A 23,992-nucleotide genomic window follows, 5' to 3' on the forward strand; every position below is an offset into this window, starting at 1 on the left:
TTTCCAATGTAACTAGAAATTGGGCCCCACTTAAGAATGGTAAGTAATACATTCACTGATAAAGGGTCGTGCATCCGTTAGAGGAATTTGTAAACCTCGGATGGTGTGGCCTCTGTCTCAAGTTCAAGTGGGAAAAAGTGTTCGGGAAAACAGAGACACACGCTCTAGAAGCCGGAATGGCTCTGGTGGGAATCCTGCCCCCGGCACTGGCCACCAGGCTGGCATTCTCCGGGCTGCGGCCAGGAGGGCCGCCCACGGAGGAGGGACACCGCTTTGGAAAGCTGTCCAGCGTCCCTTAAGACGGCTGAGGATGTCATAACCCACGGCTCGGCTACCCCCACCCCAGGTAAGTATCAAGGCCTGGAGGAACATTCTTCAGATTTTTGTTCCCACAGCCCGCAGAGCAATTTTTAAAAATGCAGGCACCCTTTGGCCCAGTAAGTTGTCACCTGGAATTTTCATCGTCAGGTTGACAGCAGTTCCAAAGGCTGTAACTTCAGGGAAAAAACAGAACACTGGGACTTGGACATCATTCTTTTTTGACGGATCCATTTGGATAAAAACACCCAGAGTGATGGAATTTCCACCACGACCTGTTTTTAAAATTCTCCAGCCACCTGCTTTTTTTTAAGATTTACATATTTGATACCCTTCCTTGTCTTTGTTTTCCTAGAGATCCTAGTCCCACTCACACCTGCCTCAGACTCATACACAAATATTTTCACGCTGGAATGTTTCTCTAATCCATCCCACTACCGTATTCTCTACAATAAAACCTCAAAAACATTTACGTTTCATTGTTTGTTTGCTGTGACTTTGTTGCAAACGTTTTTGCTGTAGATTGAGTTCGTGACAACGGTCGTACAAAACTGATCAGTGTCATTACGATGTGTTTTGATAGACGTCAAACAGAAGATTAGACGTTCTATCAGCAATAAAACTCAACACTCTGATGGGATTATGACCCACGCGTCTGCAGAGCCCTTTACGGCAGACGGGGAGGAGTCGGCTCGTGTCCTCGGCCACGGCCACTGTCACAGGCAGATCTGATCTAAGTAAGAGTTCGGGTGGGAATCGAGGTGTCTGGAAACTGACCGCCTTTAATTCTATTCTTTAATCTAAATCACCGTGTTCAGTTGGAAAACTGCTTACTGATGGCACTCATGCCCCCACCCCGGGTCAGCCTGCAGGTGGACATCAGATGGTCACCCTGGAGGCTGTCCCCTGACTGAGGAATTCCAGCAGCAAGGACGCCAGCACGGGCGCTGGCGGGTCACCTACTTGGAGTTGCATGTGGGCCTGAGGCCCCCGCTGCTTTCTGAGCCCACCTGTCACGGGAGAGAGGCGGGCAGTCCCAAGGATGTGGGTGAACCGTGGGGGGGACGTTTCAGGTTGTCACCCAGGCCCTGATGTCCACCCTGAGGCCCTGGCCCATGGACTTGCAAACTGGACCGCATCGCATCGCACCCCCCCGCCACCCGGCCGAGGTCCCGGACCCTTACCTCCCATTGACCACAGTTTCCTTCTCCAGCCCGCTGGGCAGAACCACGGTGATGTCCACCACCCTGCGCCCCAGGTCCTCCCGCATGTTGAGCACCTTCCGCTGAGGCCCGGGGGACACGTCGTGGGGAGGTTTCCATCCACCATGCACGTCCGGGGAGGCGGGCTTTCCAGGAGGCGGCGGGGCTCGAGCCTTCATCTTCCTCCTTGGGGGGGGTGACAACACGCAAGGACTGAGTAGAGGGACCATTTCCCGGCCCGAAGGATGTAAATCACCTGTTGGTATCCGATCTCCTTCTAAACCCTTCTACTCCTCCTTACAGGCATTCATCGCTCCTTCCGAGTCACGTGGACTTTTAAAAATCAACACATGGGCACTCTTGGACACCGAGAGAACACGGGTCACTAAGAAACGGTTCTGAAAGTTCAGTGTTCCTGGAAAGGAGCAGACTAAGGTGTGTTCACCACCTGGGAGTGGGCTGGGGAGCAGAATGCCACGTGGCCCCTTCCCTCAAAATATTCTGCAGCTGAGAAGCTGGTGTCAGTGAGCTCCCAGCTGCCCCAGAAGCACACGGTTCTGGGCTGCAGGGTGGGGATGGAAAGCCAGGGTGCCTGACTTCCGGGCGCCCCCTCTCCCACCCGCCCCGCCCGCCTCCAGCCGGACAGAGATGCAACAGGAACCCACGAAACGCGCACGGGGTCCGCTGGCCCAAAGCATCAGACCATCAGACCATCAGAATTCCACGTCTGGAAACACCTCCCAACCAAAAAACCCCACAAGGATGCACGGAGGGAGGGTCAAAGACGGCTCAGTGTAACGTACTTGAGAAGGCTAACAAGAGCAAGGTCATCTAACCGCAGGTACCATAAATTATGGTACCAAAACAATGTCCTACAAGTGCTGGTTCAATGTCCTTTGAAAGCATCTAATCTGGTGTTTCAAAATGCTCAACACAGGTATTTGAGAAAAATAAACTTCAAAATATTATCTCTTTCGAGAAACACCATTTATAAGAGAAGCATGTGTTATACACAGCAATGGACCGCAGAATGGTCTAGAAAACAAAGCAAAGAACTAGCTAGCAGCGATGACCTCTGGGTGACGGGGACCACGACATTTGCTATTTTTACTTCTATGCATTTCCAAATTGTTCCTGTAATATCACCTATGTATCACGTGCAAAATGAAAAGAGATCGTTTCAAAAGGAGAAAAAAATAGGAAGTGGGGTTCAAGGAGGCTTCAAGCCATCACTGCTCATGTCACTGGTTAACCCAAGACTTGGGAGTGACATCTGGGTCACATCCTCCACCACGAGCGTGGTCCATCTTTGCACGCCCCGATCGCCCGGCCACAAAGCTGCTCCCTACGGGCTGAGCCCGGGCTGCGAGCCCCCAGGCTGCACAGACACCCAGGGAAGTTTCTGTGGGTCCAGCGGTGTGTTCCGTGTGTGCATGTGTGTGTGTGTGCGGGTGTGCATGTGTGTGCACAGGTAAGTTAGCCAACGTTGAAAAAACCAGAACGTTTCACATTCACAAAATTAATTTCTGGCTCCTTTGGGGGGAAAAATCAAACAAAAAGACCTAACAGGGTGCTGAACATCGTCCCAGCAAAACCCAGCTGCGTGCGTCAGCCTGGACCCGTGGGCTCCATGCCATCACTCATCCGTCCCCTGGTGACAGCCGCATCGAGCCAGCAGAACCTGAATGTCCAAGAGCTGGTGTGCGTTAATGATCGCAGCATCTCTCTAGAGCGGAGGCTCCTGTCTGAATGTTAAATCAGCACATGGCTTGAGCTGCAACTCTGTGTCATTTGAGGAAAGCCAGTGAGACAAAAATACACAGCTAATGTGTTAATAACTTCATGGGTCCGTTTGACGTCACAGAATAACATTTGCATTATTTTCAGAAGTTGCCCGTGGAAAATGCTCACACCAGAAGTGATGCCTGGGGTGTACACGGATTCGTGGACCCACTTCAGAAGTCCTGTGTGTCCAGGCATGTGCAGCGGCTTGACGCCAGCCTGGGACCCTGGACGCAGAGGTCCCACCGCACATGTCACGTGTCTGCTCACGTGGCAAGCTGGCACCTCATTTCCTCCATGATTATTTACCGTCTCCAGAGGGCAGCAGGTGCTATGTGAAGGCTGCCTGCATTTTCACTAGTTTGCACACTTTTCTTCGTATCTGTAGGTCGTTAAAAATCCTTATTGACGATGATAATGACAATGGTACAGATCAACACAGTTGGAGCCTGCAAGGGACATGGAAGACCCACAGAACCTCGAGACAACAATGGAACTGAAGAAATCCGTGTGGATGCAGGGGTGGGGTGTTTCAGGCAGAGGGGAGACCACAGCGTTCCTGAGGGCGTGCGGATGCTGGAGGTGGGGGACAGAGGGAGGGACGGCGAAAAGAAAAAAAAATACAGTGATGCACATCGGAGAAGATGCAAAACATGCGAGCTGAGGCCATATCTGTCCAGGGGAGGGAGCCCCGCCGGCGCCTTGAACCCTCCTCTGTCCAGCGAGCACCCACAATACTTCTGGGTCCGGCTTGTGTTTTCAAGGACGGAGCCGTGTGTCAGTTTAAGAGCCGGAGCTGCCCAGGTGCATGGACACCACCCTTCCCCACAAGCTCCATCTACATGGCACAGGGTCCCCGGGTCCCTGCAGGGGCCCCAGTGATCTTCACTTGGCCCGGAGAAGCCAAGGCGCTGCCCAGCGGGTGTGGTCCCCCCTGGAGGGTCCGTGCAGGTGCCGGGCAGCTGGGTCCCCCCGAGACGAAGGCGTGCAGGGCACTGCAAGGGCCAGGCTTCTGTTTCAGCCTGGGGAAGCCACTGGGAGCTGGCACCCCGAGCCTGGCCCCTCCTGGGCACAGCCTGGGAGGCGCCCTGGCGGAGAGCAGGGTGGGTCCTGGTGCTTTTCAGGCTGAGAGTCGCTGAGCAGGCAACTTGCCCTCCCCGCCCCACCCAGGATAAGAAGCCGGGTGTGCCCTGGCAGGAAGGAATGATGTATCAAATAACAAAAACACAGAAAAAAATATTCCTGGCATCTCAAAGGTCAAGCATCGCAAAACCATCGCATGAAAACATTTCTGGCATTTCCAAGGCCGTCCGTCAGAACTCCGAAAGGTTTTATCTTAAAACCATCAGTCACCAGCCTGAATTTCAGGGCGGCGCCGGCCAGTTCTCACACCAGCCGGGCGCCGGCCGTGGGTTTCTCTCCCCAGGGCCCTTCGATGTGCGTAAGATGCAGAGATCTGCTCCCTGACAGTCAGGTCCAGGACGGTGCACCGCCTGGGCCGGCTGAGTGCAAATCCCAGGGCGGCTGATTTAAATCCTGACCCCTCAGGCCACACCGGCGTCCAGCCAGAATGCAGGAGCCGGGGCAGGGGGGGCCCGCAGCCCGAGGAGAGAAAGCCTGCATTTCCCGCCACTTCTCTGAGCACAGCCCGAAGGGTCCTCCGCTTTGCATCTTACGGTCCAGGACCAGCGGACACAGGAAACATGCTGATGCCACGCACCCGAATGCCAAGCCTGTGTGACCCCCGCCCGTTTACCGGGGAAGGAAGCAGGGAGAACCACGCTCACGGAAAGGGGATTTCAAAGAGAAGTCAGGCACATCCCGCTGCCCTGTCCTGATCCACCCGTGAACCGGGTTCTGGCTAAGCGGGTCTGTTTGCGCTGCAGGCACGAGGGAGTCACCATTCTCTCCCCAGATTCTTCCCAAGCACGAAGAGTCGGAAAGTTGGACACCAGCTGCCCTGGTTCTCAGGGTCACGTCACCGCCAGTGTCATGTTGTCCCTCCTGCCAGTGGCCGGAGGGGACCTCTGCCTCGTCCCCGGGGAGGGGGCAGCCCGGAGGCTGGCAGTGCCTCCTGGGAGAGTCAGTGCAGGCGTCCCGGACAGCCGAGTAACTGGGCTCAGTGGGACCTCCCAAACCTGACTGCGTTTAGTCATCTCATAGTGGAGCCTTGGGTGCAGATAACGGATTCAGTGATCTGGGAATCACTGGTTTGGCTGAAGCACCAAAGAAAGGGGACAGAAATACCAGGATCTTAACACTGATACCATCAACCTGCCATCTGCACACTTAAATCTAACTCCTCCTGTGGTCAGGAGCCGTGCGTGTCAACACATATTCAGTTGGCATCCTCAGGTACCAGGAGCATCTTAAAACGTGTGATCGCTCAACAGATGACTAGATAAAGAAGAGGTGGTATATTTATACAATGGAATACTACTCAGCCATGAAAATGACAACATAACGCCATTTGCAGCAACATGGATGGAACTGGAGTATGTCATTCTAAGTGAAGTAAGCCAGAAAAAGAAAGAAAAATACAATATGAGATCACTCAGATGTGGAATCTAAAAAAAAAAAGACGGATGAGTGCAGCTGTAGGCTGCCCTCCACCAGCTCACGGTCCCCCAGGGCAGCCTGAGAGCAGCACACGGAAACACAGAAAGGGGATGGCAAAACCCCGAGCACAGTGAGAAACAGGAGGGGCTCTCCAAGGACTGGAAAGGACTCTGGACTTAGGCTGAGCTCGGGAACTTTCGGGAAATGGTCAGGGAGTGGCGACATGAAGAAGCAGTTGGAGGTGCCAAGAGCCAGGGTGGGCAGGATGCTGTTCCCGGCAGGGACGGTCATTCCGAGGGCTTGGAGGTGGGAAGGGCTGGGGATGTGGGAAGCGTTTTGGGAAACTGGCGTGTGGGGAGCCCAAGGCGGGCGGCTTGAAGTGATCCAGGGGGTACCCACAGAGCCTGGGTTATGGGGACCCCGGGCATGCAGACGGTGAGGATTCTGGTGCTCAAACTGAAGGCGGCTGACCATCATATCCAAAGGAGGAATCCCACAGTCACGAGCAACACAAGGAGGAATGCCACGGGGGCTGGAAAGAACCAGGGGCAGAGAGCTCTCCAGGGGCAGGGAGGCCGGAAGGAAGGTCGGAGCCCGCTCCGAGCAGGCGGAGGTGAAGGCAGGTAAGAGAGGGCGGGCCACCGGGCAAGGACTCTGGGTCAGGACACGGTTGGGACACACGGGAACTAATTCACCTGCCCCGCCTGCACCCCAGCAGAAAACACCTCACTTCGTGACTCCGGGATCTCGGCCCCACAAGGCCTGAACGTGTCGCACATTTTGTGATCTTGTGTGAAGATGGACCCAGGGAACAGGTGTCAGAGGCCCCCATCTTCATATGCCCTCTCGACCCCAAAGAGGGTGTCGGCCTGATGAATAAAACTCAAATAGATTTACAGCAGAGGCCCGCCATGGTGGCCTGGAAACCCAGTGAGGTCAAAATGTCCCTGTTCATTATTATTTTTTTAAAATTGTAAACACAGATTTCTGAAATAATTATAGAATTCTTTTGTGTGCATGTGTGTTTTGCGGGGGGGGGGGAAGTAATTAGGTTTATTTAACGTGTTTATTTAAATGGAGGGACTGGGGATGGAAGCCAGGACCTCGTGCACGGCAAGCACATGCTCTACCACGGAGTGGCACCCTCCCCCCTCTAGAATTCTTAAGTAAAAGTTGTGCACAGGAAAATTGGTCTAACAGTTCTTTCTCACACTAAAGTTAACCAGTCCTTACAGATTTACAAACGGATTCATTGGTAGCCCAGAGGGTAAAAGATTTTCTTTTTAACGTGCAATCCTTTCAATATTTTTTTTAAAAAGTTACCAGCAGCCCACACGGGGCATCTGAATTCCACCCGCTGCCCAATCGCTCAGCGCCAGTGCCAGGTGCGGATGGGGCTGGGGCCACGCTGGGGACACAGAATGATGCCCCCTGCGCCTTGAGGGCTGAGTGATAATTCCGACACCTGCACCAGCTTTTCGTCTGGGGCCTGAGATCACGACACAAAGGTCTTGCCCTTTTCAGCGGCCGTGGACAGTGTTCAACAGGCAATGAGGAACATGTCTTCTACCTTTCAGTGTCCTGTTTGGACGCGTTATTAAATCGATCCATCAAATTAACGGGACCTTGTTAAGTTCCCTGCATTAAAGATGAAAACAGCCAAGGTGGGGAGGGTGCAGCTCAGGGATGGAGCACGTGCTCAGCACGCAGCAGGTCCCGGGTTCAATCCCCAGGACCCCCCTGCTAACAAAAGAATAATAATAAAAAAACTTTAAAGACAGTGTTTTAACAAAATAAGTAAAAGGCACCGCCATGATGATGGTGTGGATGTAGATAACGGGCCTCCTCTTAAAGCGCAGAGATGAACGTGCACAGGGAGACACCGAAATCCAGAGACAGAACGTCTGACATTCATGAGGAATGCTGGCGACTTCGGCCCCGCGTCAGCGGCCACCGAAAGGGAGCGAGGCTTGGGATTCAGAGTCGGGGCTGCCTGGCAGGCGGCCGGGGTGATTCCACCGTCTCGTGGAGCTGCCGTGCCTCAGTTTCTCGGCCTGGGAAGCAGAGACGATCTCACAGGATCGCTAGGAAGACCGGAACGCCGGGCCCTCCCGTTCGCGATGAACGTTAGCTCATCGCAGCCTGGGGCGGCCGTCAGCTCGGTGGGCCTGACCTTCGAGTTTACTTATCCCTGGCTGCCTGTTTGGAGAAAACTGTAATGCATTTAATTGAACACAGGAGGTCACAATCTTTTTTTTTTGTCTCTCTGTTAAGATGGGACCATGCAGGGTTCCACTGGGATACAGGCAAGCAGGCCGGGGTTCCACGTCTCCCCAGATGTTCACTGACGCTCATCTGAGCTATTTCAGAGCATCTCCAACCAGATGGTCTGCACGGGGGAGGGGGGCAGCCAGGGCTTCCGTCCCCCCCCCCATCCATCCATCTGTCCATTTTGACTCTCAAAAGCCAACTGTGGGCATGAAGTGGAGGGTCTGCCCCCTTCTGAGGGAAGGGGGTGCCGCCCTGCCTCCCCCGAGCCCCTCGCCGCCCCCTGGATTCTGCCCTGGGGGCCCCTCTGACCTCAGCCGGGGTGAGTCATGTCCAACGTCAAGAGGAGAGTTTTAGGTTCCAAGGGAAGAGGCCACCTGCTCCCAGGGTCGTGGTCCCAGCAGCGGCCGCGACTCTGAGAGCGCTCCTGGGACACGCCCGTGTGAGAGAAGGATGCCCGGCTCTGACCAGACCTCCTCCTGGATCTCATCTCCTGAGATGCTCGCGTGGCAGGCTCCTGGCTCCCCCCGTGTCCTGCGTGGTGGGACGCCAGCCTGTCTGGGGTGCCCCGCCTCCGGGGGACTCCGGGCCAGCCCTGCCCACCCTGGGATGTGGGACCCGGGTCTCGCCCAGCGAAGTGCCCTGAATAGCCTTGGCGCCACGGAAGAAATGGACCGCGCTTTCTTTCGCAAACGTATTTCGCCTGGAGGGTAGGGTTTCCCTCCCGCACGCTGCGTCTAGGATTTTCCCAGGAAGCTCAATGAAAGTTGCAATGATAACATCAGGGGTGGAGTCCCGGCGACTCCGGGCATCGGCGAGAGCAGGGCTCTCCGCTGCAGCCAGTGCCTCCATCCAGCCTCTCAGGGGCGATGAAATTCCAGGAGAACGTGGAGCAGAGACATCGAACCCCAAAAGCCGACACCAAAAAAAAAAAAAAAGGCGAACTGGGTTCTTAGAAAGGAAGGAAAAATTATACCATTTTCACAGCCGCCTTCAATGCCTGAAACAGGAACAAGGGACAGGGAGGGACGTGGCCTTCCAGCTGGGGCCCCGAAAGAGATGCTCCAGAAAGTTCGGGGCGGTCGAGATGGAATGTCAATTCGAAGGAGTCCCTCACACCTCCATGTCCTGCCTCTCACCGGGTCAGCCTTCTGCTAAATTCCGCACTCCAGCCCTCATTTCAAACGTAAATCATAGGATGCCCTCCCCCACCCCCCGTCCCTCCTTCCATCCCTCCATCACTTCCCCTTTGTCCTTGCCGGCACAGCCGTGAGCGCACCCACCTCGACGCCCGACCAGCCTGGCCCTGCACCCCCCCCCCGCTGTCCCTTCCACGTGCCTCCCTTGGTTCCCCGAATCGGCGAGCTCTCCCTTGTCAAGGCCTCCGCATATGCTGTTCCCCCGCCAGCAATGCTGTTCCCTCTCCTCCCGACTGCCTTCCACCCTCCATGACTCGAACTGGAGGGCGTGCGCCTCGCGGCTGGGACTCAGCCGCCCTGTCGTGTGAGGGTGAAGGTTCAGAAACCCTGCAGGACGGCAGGGCCCCACCAAGGGCAGACAGGACCGGGTGCCAAAGAGGAAATGAGCCGTCCCCACCGCCCGGGAACCGACCCCCATGTCCCCGAGCCCAGCAGTGATCGGGGTTTTAGCTCTCGGTCTCTGCAAACTGACAAGCCGGCCCAGCACCGAGCACTCTGCCTGGCTTCAGTCCTCACCACCACGGCAAACGCACGTTTACTTTCCCCATTGCACAGACGGGATGATGGAGGATCCCACGGGGAGGGACTCGCTCCGATCATCCTGCCAGGAGGTCCTCCTGAGCGCTTGCACCACCGCCCCCTCCTCGGTTATCTCCCCAGGGTACCCGGCCCGGTGACGCGCAGACGTCCAGGCTCCCTGCCGCGTGCCGGCCGGCCGGCATCCTTCGGTGGCAGCTCTGATGAGAGGAGGCAGGGCAGAAGGTGGCCTCTGGGGAAGGTTTCTGGCACAGAGTCTGCTGTGACGTGGCGTCTGGACAAGCCCTGTTCCTAACAGAGGTTGAGCTCCCCCCCGCCAAGAGCATCATTCAGTGCTCAAGTCTCCTCGGAGTTCACACGAAGCACGGGGGCTGTGTGAGCCTCACGGGGCGGAGGCGGGGGAGAGGCGGAGTTACGGGGAGACAGAGGGGCTCGGTGGGCCGACAGCGGGGAGGTGGCTGAGCCCCGACACACCCCGGGTCCGTCCTCAGGGTTCCCAAAGCCTTTGGAATCAGGCTCCTTTTAGGTTCCGATGAGGGGCAGGATGCATTGAGACCAACACGTGCACACGCTTTCTGCAAAGCACCGTGAGGGATGGGGACCCCGGGTTAGAACCCCTGAGATGCCCTCTCTCGGAGTCCAGTACCTCCCCAGAGCAGGGCACTGCTCCTTCCAAGACAGGAATCCCTTCTAACAAAGGGCAAATGAGAGCCTCCCCCTGATGCCTTCCCTGTGGTCCCTGCCTCTAAAAACTGAACTCAGGACCAAAGAACCATCCAGCGGAGAATCCAGACAAATGTGTCTGTGAAACGCTCAAACCAAGATGCCACCTGCCTGTAAGCTGCAGCTTGATGGAGAGACACACCACGGTGTCCCACGAAAACAGGGGGAGCTGGGGTCCCCGCAAACACACGGCTTTTCAGGGCAACGCAGAGACACCATTGACTGGAATTCGGCCCCAGAGCACCCTTGGGTGGCTGCAGAGCGTCCGCCAGCCGTGGGGACCCGCTCTGGAGTCAGAAGGCAGTGACGTCAAATCTAACCGCGATGTTCTAGCAGGTGACTCCATCCGGGCAGATTCTCAGCCTCAGTTTACCCAAGAGCCCAGCCAACAGTGAGTTCGTGATGGGCTTCCTGCAGGATTCAACGAGACGAGCCATGAAGTTTCTTGCAGGGCACGGGTCCCCAGGCAGTTATAACAATTTTGATCATTATTGGCAGGTTTATTTATTTTTTTTGCAGGGGGAGGTAATTCAACTTTTTTTACTTATTTATTTTTTGATGGAGGGACTGGGGTTGGAACCCAGGACCCGGTGCGTGCTAAGCACGCGCTCTACCCCTGAGCTGTGCTCTCCCTTCCCCAAGCAGGTTTATTCATGAGGACAAAGAAGCCTTCTGTCTCCACGAGGGCAGAGGAGAAGCCGGCGAAAAGCTCACCTGCGTGGCCGACGCCTCCAAAACCAACCCAGGGGGAATCTCACAGTCGCGACCTGGGGCCGGGGGACCTCGCAGCAATTCAACACGGAAAGGTCCGCGCTCGTGATGGGACTCTCCAGGACGTCATGACAGAAGCCATCCGTGACACTCACCCGACTCTAAGTGCGGGCCTGTGTGATCAGCCATCACGTACATACTCAGAGAGGGACACTTGAGAGCCGAGCCTCACGGCTACTAGCCGGCTCCCAGCAAGGTAAGACAGAGCCCGTCGGTGTGGCCCGTTCCGTCGGCAAAGCCTCCGCGCGAAAGCCGAGCAGCGCAGCTCAGGCTGCAAGGATCAGATACAATCCTGAGTCAGATCGTTAGATGGCATCGCTAGGTGACTGCGGTTTGGACATCCTCAGCAAACGAAGTGAGAGAGATCAGAGAAGACTTACAGGTTCCCAAACCAGCTGGCCACGTCTGCACACATCCCGAGCTGTCCCCGCCCTCGCCCGGAGGGACTCTGGCGGCCAGAGCGGTCTCGGGAGCTCAAGACAAGAAGTTGGTCCCCGAGTTTCTCCGGATGCGAGCGCGGAGCTGAAGCGGCGCCCGGAGAACCCGCCGAGGCCACCGATCCGACCAGCCTAGTGACTTATTCATAAACACGCCGCCCGAGCGAGCGAGGCAGGGTTTCCTCCCAGGCGAGCCCGGAGCGCTGATGCCCGCACGGGCCGGCGTGCTCCCCGCGCGGTCCACGTCTCAGACCTCGTGATCCGGAAACCGAACCACGAGGAGGAAGATGCATCAGGGACGGGGCGCAGAGCGGCATCCTGAACAAGGATGCCCGGCGACAGCCCGCCTCTGCCCCACCAAGCGTGCCCAGCGCCTTCTCTGGGGGGCCCGGGTGCGCATCGCCGGAGCGCGCTGGGCGACAGGTGTGATTAATATTCGTCGAGGCACCGCTCAGGCCTTTGATGTGGCCAGCCACCCCGTGCAGCCAAGCGCTTGCTGGATCTGCAGGGAGCAGCTCTCACCTCCTCCCAGGCGCGATTTGGCACCTTCTTCGGCAGAAGGGTTTTGCTTTTTCTTTTCTCCCCGCCTCCCCAGCTCTGCGCTCACAGACAGGTGTCTTCGGGCTTGAAGGCCATGTGCAGTTTCTACCAGTATCACCGCCCCGGGATGACAAAGCGTCCAGCCAGACAGACAAGGGGAATCGGCTCTCATCCGAGCCAAGGGCCGGGGGTGCCCAGTGAGGGCGCAGCAGGCTTGGGGATGAAGTGACCTGGCCGCCAGGACAACACCCTTCCCCTCCTGGACCCCACGATCTGCTCCGTAACGTCCCCTCAGCTACCTGCAGCCCCCCCGAGTTCTGGCGGACCTGCCTCTCCAGGTGGCGAGGTATGACGGTGGCCCCGCACAGCCCCAAGGAGGCAAGGCGTGTGCTGCCGCCCCCAGGAAGACACCAGTGGCCCCCAAGCTTCCTCACTGCGGGGAGGCCACACCCACACCTGTCACCGCCTCGCTGCTCCCACCACCTGCTGGACTCTGCTGGAGTCTTCCCTGCGCAACACGCCTCCTCCTTCCGTCAATGCTTCACCATTTCCTGCCTCCCTGTCATCTCCTCCTTCCCCTCCTCCCCCTCGTCCTCCCTTACCTCCCCCGTTACCTCCTCCTCTTACCTCCACCTCCCTCCTCCTCTTACCTCCCCCTCCTCCCCCTTACCTCCCCCTCCTCCCCCTCGTCCTCCCTTACCTCCCCCGTTACCTCCTCCTCTTACCTCCTCCTCTTACCTCCCCCTCCTCCCCCCTTACCTCCCCCTCCTCCCCCTCCAATGCCAATGTCAAGTTCCGCCCCTGCCCCGTCATTACTCAGCCCATCGTCCCCTCTCTCCTGGCTCTTGCTGGACTCAAAGGCGTCTCCTCCACCGTCTGCCCCAGCAGCACCAATTGAGTCCCATCTCCAGCGGCCGAGATAAATCTTCTTCAAGGACACTCCATCCAACGACCCCCTGGAGCAAACGCCTGAGTGGTCCCCACTGCCAGCTGGGTCACCCCCAAACGTCTCCACCTGCAGCGCCTGGATCCCAGGGCTGCCTCCAGCAGGCCCCCATATCGCCCGCACTGCGTCTACCGAGGCCCCGGTCCTCTGCATACGGGCAGGGCTCCCTCTGCAAACACAGATGTGATCTGTGAGTCCCTCACCAGTAAGCCGACCAGTGCCCGGGGGGAGGTCGTGAAGGAAAGTCACAGAACTTGACTGGGGACGTGGGTTGCAAAGGGGTGAGTGGGGAGGGCCCCCCCGAGGAGCGACAGAGAGTGATGCCGTCCAGGTTCACACGTCAGCACCACCGCGCACCAGCGAGCGACCCAGCTCGGTGCAGCCACCCAACCTCCTGCAGCCCCCAGTTCCTCATCTGCCCCGCGGGGAGACCAGGACCCCGTAAAGACGCAGAGCTCTCTTCCCAAACCCACATGAAGCACCCGACACCGGAGCCTGCAGCTGGTCACCATCCTCACGCAGCGTGGGACGGGACCGCCCGTCCCCAGACGGCCGCGCCGTCTCAGCCGTGGCCGGGACCCCATCCCCGGGGGGACGCTAGAGGGCCCTGCAAGTCCTCACACAGAGGGAATGCCGTCCCTCTCAGCTCGTTAAAGAGAAGACTCGAGGAACAGGAAGGACTGGTCGGCAGGGCCGGCATGTCAGGCTGGTCGGGGCATCATGGTGTCCGCCCTCCCCATCCGGAGGTTGGCTCTCCTCCCCAAACCAGAGGACCACACGTAGGGCCGGGCTGGGGGCAGCTGTGGGTCTGCAGGCCTGGTGATGACTGGGAGCGTCATGGCACGGGTCCCTGGGGCCGGGGGAGCCTTCAGGACACAGAGCAATGCCAGTTTGCTGGCTCGCGAGGTGGGAACGGGGCCGGCTGGGGCTGCCCACCTGCAGGCCGGCTGGTGGGCTCCAGGCCAGAATCCGACATCCGCTGATGGATGCGTATGATACCACACAAACAGAGTCCGACCCGTCCCACGAACGGGCCACACGTCCTCATCTTCACCACCCCAGCGACGGTTGTGGAAGGACCGAGGAGAAGCCACACACGGAGGGTCCGCACAGCTGAGCCCGGCAGCAACCTGGCACCGCCCAGTACGTCCCCAAACCCAGGTTTCACAGCACAGCTACACTGATTTCCTCTGGGAAAAACAAAACAAAACAAAACAAAAAACAAGAAACAAAACCCACAGATTTTTATGACTTTCTCCTAAATGTGTGTGGAATTTCTTCCTGGGCTGTTTGGCCGTGAGCGGCCACAGCCCAGGAAACTCGCAGCGAAGCTGTGCGCCAGGCCACTGATGAAAGCGACAAATGACAGACAATTAACGGAGGTGACCAGGAGGCCGTTACAGCGCACGTCACCATGGAAACGGCCAACGGTCCGTCACACGAGCACCTTCCGAGAAAGTAAGACACAAAAACGGCCGTTGAGCGACTGAACGTGGGAGCGTGAAAGTTTATAAACATTAATCAAAACAAAAATTTTTTAATGGTTTAACCGCATCTTAGGGGAGGATGTGAGACGTCTCATTACGGGTGGTAACAGAAATCTCCTTGGTTTTGCATCAAGGCTTCAAGGAGACACGCTGGGCAAATGAGCACTGATTTTAGCTCAAAAGACCTACGGCAAAAAGCCTGGAGTTTTCCTCCAGGAAAACTGGAGCTGGCAAGGGGCGCGAAATATCCACACACCTCCCGCCACGGGCAGAGCGTGAGGCTTTCAACGAGCCACACCATCTGGTGTTTTTGTGTTTTTCTTTTTCTCCCTTCAGTGGGAGAAAAAGGGAGCAGGCGGGTATTAAAGTTCCTTCTAGCAAAGTGTGAAAAAAAGAAAACAGAAGAGCGAGACCGGGCGGGAATCCTGAGATTTTAAAAAAAGGCAGGGCAAGCAAGCCAGCGAGGAGGCGGCCCCGCCCCCTCTGAAATGCACCGGGTTGTAAATAACTGAAAAGCACTGAAATCTGACCAGCCGGCTCCCAGCGCAGCAGCCGGCAGCCGACCAGGTCGGAGCAGGGCTCGGAGCATTTCTCAGGGAAGCGAACCCAGCGGCCTTCACTGGGGGCCACTAAGTCCCCGAAGCAAGGTCCCCGTGCCTGGCGTGGCCCGCGGGGTGTCCGATGTCCGGGCCTGAGTATTCCTTCCCCTCCGTTTCAGTCGGGAAGACCCCCAACCCCACGACAAACTGCAGACTGGCTCTGGAAACAGCTAAAGCGCGCACGGGCCACCTCCAACACAGCCACCTTGCGGTCTGATTTCTGCCTCTGTTAACAGGCAGAATTCCCACGGCCTGCAGGTCAAAAGAAGTGGCACTTTGCTAAGGCTGATGTTTTATTTTCAGAGACACCTTCAGTAAAAACCAGCAGGGGATGAAGACGGGAAGACACGGGCAGAAGCAGGGGCCGAGGGTCGGCCTGTTTCCATGTGGACCTTTTCTGGGCTGAGAGCTGAGCGCTGGGTGCCTTTAATTCTCCTTGGAAAATATGACACTTGAGAACCGTCCTTTGAACTGTTTCTCAAAATAGGGCCTGGGCCTCCCAGCGGATCCCCAGGCTGCAGAAACCCGAGCCGGGAGCTTGCGGGCTCTGCTGGGAACGCCCATCCGGCCTTCAGACCTGCACACCCGGGGGCCACGGAGCTGTGGGCGAGGCCAGCCTGCTTCCCAGGCACCTCCGATCTGAAAGTCCAAAACAGAGAACGCAGGAGAACACCACGCCGATTAAACAGGCTCCCTGGGCGTCAGGTCATCTGATGTCCTGACCCGTCCACCCGGCACTGGGCAGGGTCGGGGGGAGGTCCCTTATGTCACTGAGCTAGTCCCCACCTCCCATACGCCTCCTGCTCGGAGGGTATCTGTCTCAGTCCTGCCTTTAGCCCCCGACCCCCATCCACCTGCAACACCAGATCGGAAACTGGAGTGGGCACTGGAATTCTTATTGCAAGTCTGTGATTTCCAGGAAGCAATCACGCCCCCTCAGCGCAAAGCCAGACACTTGAAAGGGAGTCTCTGAGGTCCGGCCTTGCAAGGCTGTCCCTCTGCCCATCTCCCGGGATTGCTCCCAGGCTCCCAGGGACAGAGCGTGGGTGGAGGGTCTGCAGTCTGGGAGCCCCTCTTTGAGAGACAGAGGACACCCAGGAGCACGTGACAAAAACAGGGCGTCAGTGAAATCGGCCGGAAGGAGAAAGACAGACACCATTCGATATCGCTCACATGTGGGGTCTAAAAAAATATGACACAAATGAACTTACTTACAAAGCAGGGACTCAGTCTCACAGACGCAGAAAACAAGCTTAGGGTTACCAACTCCACAGAGACCAGGTGGGACCCACTGTCCTCCGCAGAGAAGCCACTGTGGGGTTCAGAGGCGTCACCGGGAGGGCGGTGGGGGGAGTTGCAATGAGAAAACTCAGCGCCTGTTCGCATGGGGGAGTCAGACGTGGAGGAATTGCAGCATAACACACGCCAGGCAGAGAAAGGAGACTCTTTCGAGACGTGCAGAGTCATTCCTCCAGCCCCAGGGAGAGGCTGGATTGATCAGGTGGAGGAGGAGGGGGCAGCCCCCAAGGAGGGGAGCAGGGGTGCTGGTGGGGCTGGGGGGGTGCACTGCAGACACCCGGCCTGCCCTCCTGGTGAGCAGGACTTGAAAACCCCAGGGACTTGCCCCTCCTGCACAAAGCAGCTCACGATCGGCCAGCAACCCTGCTTCTTGCTCGGTGGTGTTAGCCCACTCCCGAAAAGGACTCGGGGCGCCGGGGTGGGAGCCCCCTGGGTGCACGTTCCCCGTCTCAAGAGAGGAACAGAGACGCCTCCTCCCAGGTGACTGGCCTGGCACGTAGAACAAAGTGACCCAGGCATCTGGCACTCGGACGCGCCCAGGAGACAAGCCTGCCTCGCACCTGGCTCGGCCTCCAGCCCCGTACGGGGAGCGTTCCCACCCCGAGGCGCAGGGAGGTCGTTCGGGCTTCTCCGGGAGTTAACACGCGTTTGATGCCAACCAAAGTAGCCTTGGGTTTATTCACTATTGTTGTCCACCAGCCCCACGGGTCGCCAGCCCCATCGCAGTCCTTCCCCAGCTTGGGGTCACTTCCGGACTCAGGGGGGGGCGGGAGGAGCTGGCGGGGAAGCCCCCCGTTCTGTCCTGTGCGCTGCGTGGGTACCAACCCTCTGCCGGCTCAGCCCCCCAGCTGCTCCAAGCAGGCCCGGGGAATACCCGCTTCCTCCCACTGCTAGCCACCACCACCCCTTGCTGTTCGCTTCTTGCAAAGCAAAACAGAAATGAAGATGCAAAAAAAAAAAAAAAAAAAAAGCCCAGCGCGGCGCCTGAAGTCCTTTATAACACGGTGCTCGGCGGCGTTCCCCATCCCTGCGGCCAGAATCCACCTGCCAATCCCCAGAGCCCGGCCTGCGTGTCCCCAGCCCCCAGCAAAGCCACCTGGAACCCGTTAAGGGGTCTTGAAAGTGAGAACTTCACTTTTTCTATAATGAAAAAGAATATGAAAACGAAAATATATATGTATTCACGTATGACTGAAGCACTGTGCTGTGTGCCAGAAATTGACACCGCATTGTAAACTGATTCTACTTCAATTAAAAAAAAATTCACGTGTTTTTTCAGCTTGATTCTAACCTACTGATAAGAAAAAAGATTTCTAGCAAATAAAGCCGCGCATTTGTCCACATCCTCACCACGATGTGTCAATAGACAGCGTTCCCTCCCACGTTCAACAGAAACGTTATGCGGAAAATTTACAGAAGTCGCTTAAAAACTCAACCGGCAGTAATCCTGAAAAACACCTTCAGCTAAGGGAAAAAAAAACCCCAGCTCAATTCACATTTAAACTCTGCTGAGCTGAATACACCTAAATAAAATTCAGATCAGTTAGCCCCTTTGTATTTTTTTTTTACTCATAAAGTAGAAAAAATTGTGAAATTTTATGTAAAACAAAATTGTGAAAAATTATGCCATACAGCTGCCAGATTTTCGTCACTGGCTTTCGAAATCCGAATGCGACATCGCCCAAAAATAGAGAATTATTGTTGTATTTTATCCGACACCTTGCGGGGGGGGGGGCGGAAATCAACATTCAAGGGGAATATTCCAAGAGCTACTGTTAAATCAGAAACAGGAACATGTTAGGAAAGAAAACAAAAGATGTGTTAGGGCCATATTTACATGGTGTTGTAGGTAATGACCAGGTCCCCAGGGAAAATTTAGGGTCTCGAAGCCTTGAAGGTCATCTTCTGCTGGAAAGCCACAGGTGGTCTGCTGGGACCTGGGCGTGCAGCCCCGGGAGGGGACAGCTGATGTCACAGGTGCCTCTGTTGACACCTCAGGCCGTCCAGGCTGGGCCCCACCCGGGGGGACTCCCCTCCAGGACCGCAGGGGGGTGAGGCAGGAGAAGCGGACAGCCGACAGTGGCCAGGACGGCCTCCCGGACAGCTGGACCTCTCTGTGGTCCCTCCCGGTCCCCTGCCCCTGCCTGGGTTTTTCCTAAGATGCCTTCAGCAAATGCAACTTCCAGGGAAAGCCGCTCAAAGCAGAGGGGGCGGATTTCTCGTTTTCCCCGTAAAAGCCCCTTGTCAGAGCAGCACCCCTGGGGCGGACTAGCTGTAACCCACACCACAGTCATTCTTTGTCCCCCGCCAGCTCTCACAAGGGTAGCCCTCCAGCTCAGCTTCCCAGGAGACTTCTTATCCTTGGGAAAAAATAAAAATAAAAAAAAATCTTGGTTTCTTCTCACTTTCATGGGGCGGGACAGGAGCTGGAAGGCCGACACGACGGGCGGGTGACAACCCCTCGGCCCTGCCCCCGGGGCTGCAGGTGCAGAGAGAGGGGGCCAGGAGGGGACAGCCACTCAGGGGCACACTCACACCACAGCCCTCTGCGGACTGAAATGCTGCATCTGTGCAGTTGAAGCAAAGGAGGGGGAAGCAGGTCAGCTCTGAACTGACGCCAGCCAGTCTTTTTTGTGCTTCTTACTGAAGGATCCAATTTGGGGTGCATCCCGTGGCCCCCTCCCCAGCCCCCGACCTGCCATGCCGCAGCCCAGGACCTCACACCAGCCCGATACCCACCCCTGCCTCTCCGGCTCCCCCGCATCTCTGCCTGGTGCCTACAACTCCCCGCAGGAAATCCTTCTTCCATCAAGGGTTCCCAGGCAAGAGAAGCCACACCTCTTCCCCAGTCCCCCCCCCGACTCTGGGGGCGCCCCTACCCAGGGGTGCCCTGAGGCTGCCTCCAACTGTTCATTTTTTTAAGAACATGCTTTTGATTAAAAAATGAAATCAACTTATTAAAGAAACGATCCTAGAAACTAGGGCAATAAACACTCAGCACTTATCGCCCCAGAATTACTTTACTGTTACTGATGCCCTCGAGGTTGTTTACAGGATCGAAGCGATGCTGATGGTCAGGCCCGGGTGGGGAGTTGGAAACGGCCGAGGGGGGCGACCTGTGGTCCGGTCAGATTTCCTTTGTGGACACTGAACTTCGCATCACTTTCATACGTCACAAAATACGATTCTCCTTTTGGTTTTTTTAAACTCATTAGAAAAAGTTTCAAGCTCATTAAAAATTGTTTAAAAACCAGGGGAGGAGGGTGTAGCTCAGGGGTAGAGCATGTGCTTAGCATGCACGAGGTCCTGGGTTCAATCCCCAGCATCTCCATTAAAAATAATAATAATAATGAATAAATAAATAAATAAACCGAATTATCCCCCTCCCAAAAAAGAATATAAAATTCTAAATAAAACTTCAATACGTTCCGTAAACAGGTATTGGGGGCCGCCATGTACAAGGAATTTTCCAGGCGGTCTGTGACATGAATCATCCTGTAATTTGTGGTCCCAGATCTCAAGACGCTTATGGGGTGATAAAATAGACACTTAACTATTATAAATGATAATACGTTTATGTCATTTTATAACAGTGTTACAATGTTATTTTATAACAATGTTACAATGTTATTTTATAACAATAAAAGAAAAGCATGCGATTAAGGGATGTGACACTTTGCAAAACCTTGTATGTCATAAATACGTCAACCACAGGGCACTATATATGCTGGTATTTTCAAACTACTATAGTCGACATTATTAAATTATAAAAACCAGGTTCGATTCGAGGCAAAATCCTGCCCGCGGATTATAATTCTGCAAGGAAATGACTGCAGTCTAAGTAGCCTATTGTTCAAAGGCATCGCTTTCAATCAGACGGAGGTCTCCGCCGATACAAAAATCAGACAGCTACGAATGACACCCCGTGGGCTGCACGAGTCACTTATTTTAAAGCGAAAAGGACCAAAAACACCCCGTGGCACTTAGAAAAGAGTTTGCACATCTTCTGATGACCCCCTGAATTTAAAACCACCACGAAACATGTTTGTCTTAACGCAGAAATTAAGATGCAGACTTGAGCATCTTAACTTCCTACTTTAAATCAAAGGAACAGATGGAGAAAACATTGTTTACTATATGCTTGGACCAGGATGACAAATGGCCACAGCCGTTTGGCTCCCAGCAGGGCCTCCCCCTCCTTGTCCCCGGCGGCCCTCCCCAGACTGAGGTGTCCTGGGCACCTGTTGCAGCACCGTCCATTGGCAACACTATAAATGCACCAAACCACGGCTCGCCCTGCCAGCATTTCTGTGCCCCCATCCTCTCCGTCGCAGGTCACTCCCTGCAGCTCCGCGGATGAACCTCGCCCCGGGCACGCGGTCCAGGCCAGCTGCCCAGCCGTCAGCCCCGGGAGGGACGGGACACAGCAGCCAGCCCACAGCCCGAGCCTGGCGCAGCGCTGCGCCTTCAGATCCTGGTGGTCGGACGTCCAAACCACCCGGAGGAGACGCATTCAATGCCGACGGCAGAAGCAGTCAGACATTTACGCAGGAAAAGCCAGCCTTCCTATGGTCGTAAGACAGTGATCTCTCCAACTTGAGGGCGGTCCCTACCCCTGAGAAACAGACCTCCTTACTTGCAAATGTCTTTCCAAGGTTTGTACAAATGCGGTTATTTACGCAGACGGCTCGTTTCTATTTCTAATGATCATTCTGAAATGACAAAATAGCACTGGTGAGCTGTGAAAAGGGGAATCTGAGCCTCCCCCCCGAAATAGCTGGCGGGCAGAGGAGGTGGTTTTGGGGGTTGTCAAGGCTTTCGCATCATAAGATGTGAGCCACAGGGCAGGGGAGGTCACGGTGCCCGTGCCCGGGAGGACGGCAGGGCTGGGCTGTGACTCATTCGTACTCCGCGCCGAAGCTCCCAGGCTCTCCCTTCCAGCCACCCCACCGTCCCTCCCGCCAGGACTGTGAACTCGTCCCTTGGAAATGGAGATCCAGCCAAATACGACACTAACTCAGTACATTAGGGTGACTCAACCTGCCACCCCTTCTCTGAGGCCCTTACAGCAAGGGAAGCACTCCTGAACGCCAATGAGCATCTCTGGGTCTACTAGAACAGCCCCCCCAAATCTCCTCCCATGCGAACGCTTCATCCATCCCCTCAAAGACACAGCCAAGAGCCACTGCCTGCAGACAGGCGACTTCCGCCATCGCACAAGAATTTTTCTTTATTTCAATGAAACGGCGCAGCCTTTATCCCTCTGTCCTCACCACCCGTCTCTCCTAAAAGGTGGGGGGCACATCGCACCGCGCAGCCCTCCTGGTCCAGACCGGAAACTGGCCCCGAGAAGCCCGCTGAACTCCGCTGGCCCCGTCCCTTCCGGACCTCAGCCTCCCTGCCCCCCGGACCCGGCAGGTGACCCACTCTCCGTGCCCTCCCAGCTATCAAAACTGCCCGGGGTAGCAGATCTCCCGCGCTTCCTCCTAACAAGGTATAGATGGAATTGGAATGCACTTTTTACGTTCGAAACTTTGAAAGAGAACTGGCTGGCCAGATGGAAGAGATGGTGCATTAATGATTATTATTATTTTGAGGAAAGTGTATGAAGGTGGCCAGCTGGACGGCAGGGGCAGGGGCTCTCACGGAGCATCCGTGACACGTGCCTTGGAAGAGACTTTCTCTCTTCTGCCTCCCATAAGTGAGGGCATTTCTGGGGACATGGGTGTCCTTCTCCTTGAACTTTTCAAAGTGGATCTCTGGAAATCTGCGCTGTTCAGTAGGTAACTGGCGAGGTCAGTTCTGGCCATAATGGACCCACTGAAATGATGCCCATCATTTGAATCATGTGAATTACCACTGAAAAAAGACCAAAAGTTTTTTTGTTTTTTTTTTAATGTGTGTGTGTGTGTGTTTTTTTTTTTTTGCTGGGGGAAAAAGCCACGTAGTTGAACATCAAAAGATTACCGCTCATCACAAAAGCAGACACGTCCAATTAAACATCTGAGTGCTGTGTTGTGTAGGGGAAGCTACAAGGGTAAGAATTTATGGACGTCATCCCTTTGGTATGCATCTCAGCGAGCTAAGTTTTCCTCCACCCTGAATTCGCCTCAGGGTGCCCCGAATTACCCTGCTCAACTTCTGTAATAAACTGTTTCTCTAAGCATCTACGTGGTGCAAATGCTGCAAAGGCCATCGCTGTTTTTGCAGAGTGAACGTTCCGACCGCACGTGGCCCACAGTGACAGCTCCCGCATGCAGTCACATCCACACGCTTGACTCCTTCGCACCGTCCTGTACAATCATCAGAATCACCTCGAAATCTACAAAACCATCTCAGAATTACCGAAGCAACATTGTTAACTAGGTAAAGCTCGAAGCTCTTTGCCACCTCATTCTTCTGTCCTTAAAATGCATTTCATAAAAGTCGGAAAAGTCTGTTCAAAAACGATCAGGATGAACTCTTTATTCTGGGCGGTGGTGTCAACTTCACACGGTTATTTGGGTTCAACTTGGAGATTGTTTCCCCCCCATCTTTGTTTTCTGAATACGTAAAACACTCTGTGGTTGAGACTCACAACCACGCAAAAAGGAGCATTCAGGAAGTCTCGCTCCTGCTTTCATGTTACCCTCTTCATCCCTGTGTTACCGCCATCCTTCTGTTAATTTTTTTGCAAAGAAAGCCAACACCCGTGTATTCTAATTTCCCATAGGTCTTGCACAAAAGGGGGCGGGCCATCAGTAGCTCCCGTGTGCTTTTTTCATTTCACAATGATTTCTGGAAATTGCGCCATGTCAGTTCATAACGACTTTTTTCCCCTTTCGATTTTTTACTTTTTATTTTTTTGGCTGATGCAAACTACCTTCAGTAGATGACATCAGACTGGGGATCTCTCTTTTTTTTTTTTTTTTTTTTGCAGGAAAAGGACAGGACAAGGAGACTCATGATTTTCTGGTGATTAAGCTAGCACCCTTCCTTGATTTGTGTCAAATTGGGGACTGAATGCAAAGTTGTATATAAGGGGAAATACGCTGTTAATTTATAATAAACGGAGACAGAACCAAACCAAAAAAAAAAAAAAAAAGATCTTCAACAAGCTAATGTGCAAATTGATCTCAGCCAAATCAGGATGCACGGTCCAAGCTCAAATTCAGCGCTAACATCACCCACGTGCATCTTAGGGTCTCCCGCCTTCCTCCCCACCCCGCCCCACTCCCCCTCTCCCCTCCTTTGAGAAACCACTGCCCTCCTGGGTCGGATTCGAGGAGCTCTGCCTGCCTAGAATTCTCCAGAAAGTGCCCTAGTGGGTCCTCATGAGCCTGCCA

General features: G+C 55.3%; 1 protein-coding gene across 7 annotated transcripts in view; it reads right to left on the reverse strand.

Moving 5' to 3' along the window:
• Positions 1–23,992, reverse strand: part of COBL (cordon-bleu WH2 repeat protein) — a 151,075-nt gene that overhangs the window by 84,582 nt on the left and 42,501 nt on the right. For all 7 annotated transcript variants that reach the window (XM_072955493.1, XM_072955491.1, XM_072955489.1 and 4 more), the window contains exon 2: positions 1,503–1,706. In XM_072955493.1, the coding sequence (XP_072811594.1) occupies positions 1,503–1,706 (204 nt within the window). The remainder of the gene's footprint in view (positions 1–1,502; positions 1,707–23,992) is intronic.

The sequence above is a fragment of the Vicugna pacos genome, chromosome 36 (assembly GCF_048564905.1).
Source record: "Vicugna pacos chromosome 36, VicPac4, whole genome shotgun sequence".
NCBI classification, from domain to species: Eukaryota; Metazoa; Chordata; class Mammalia; order Artiodactyla; family Camelidae; genus Vicugna; species Vicugna pacos.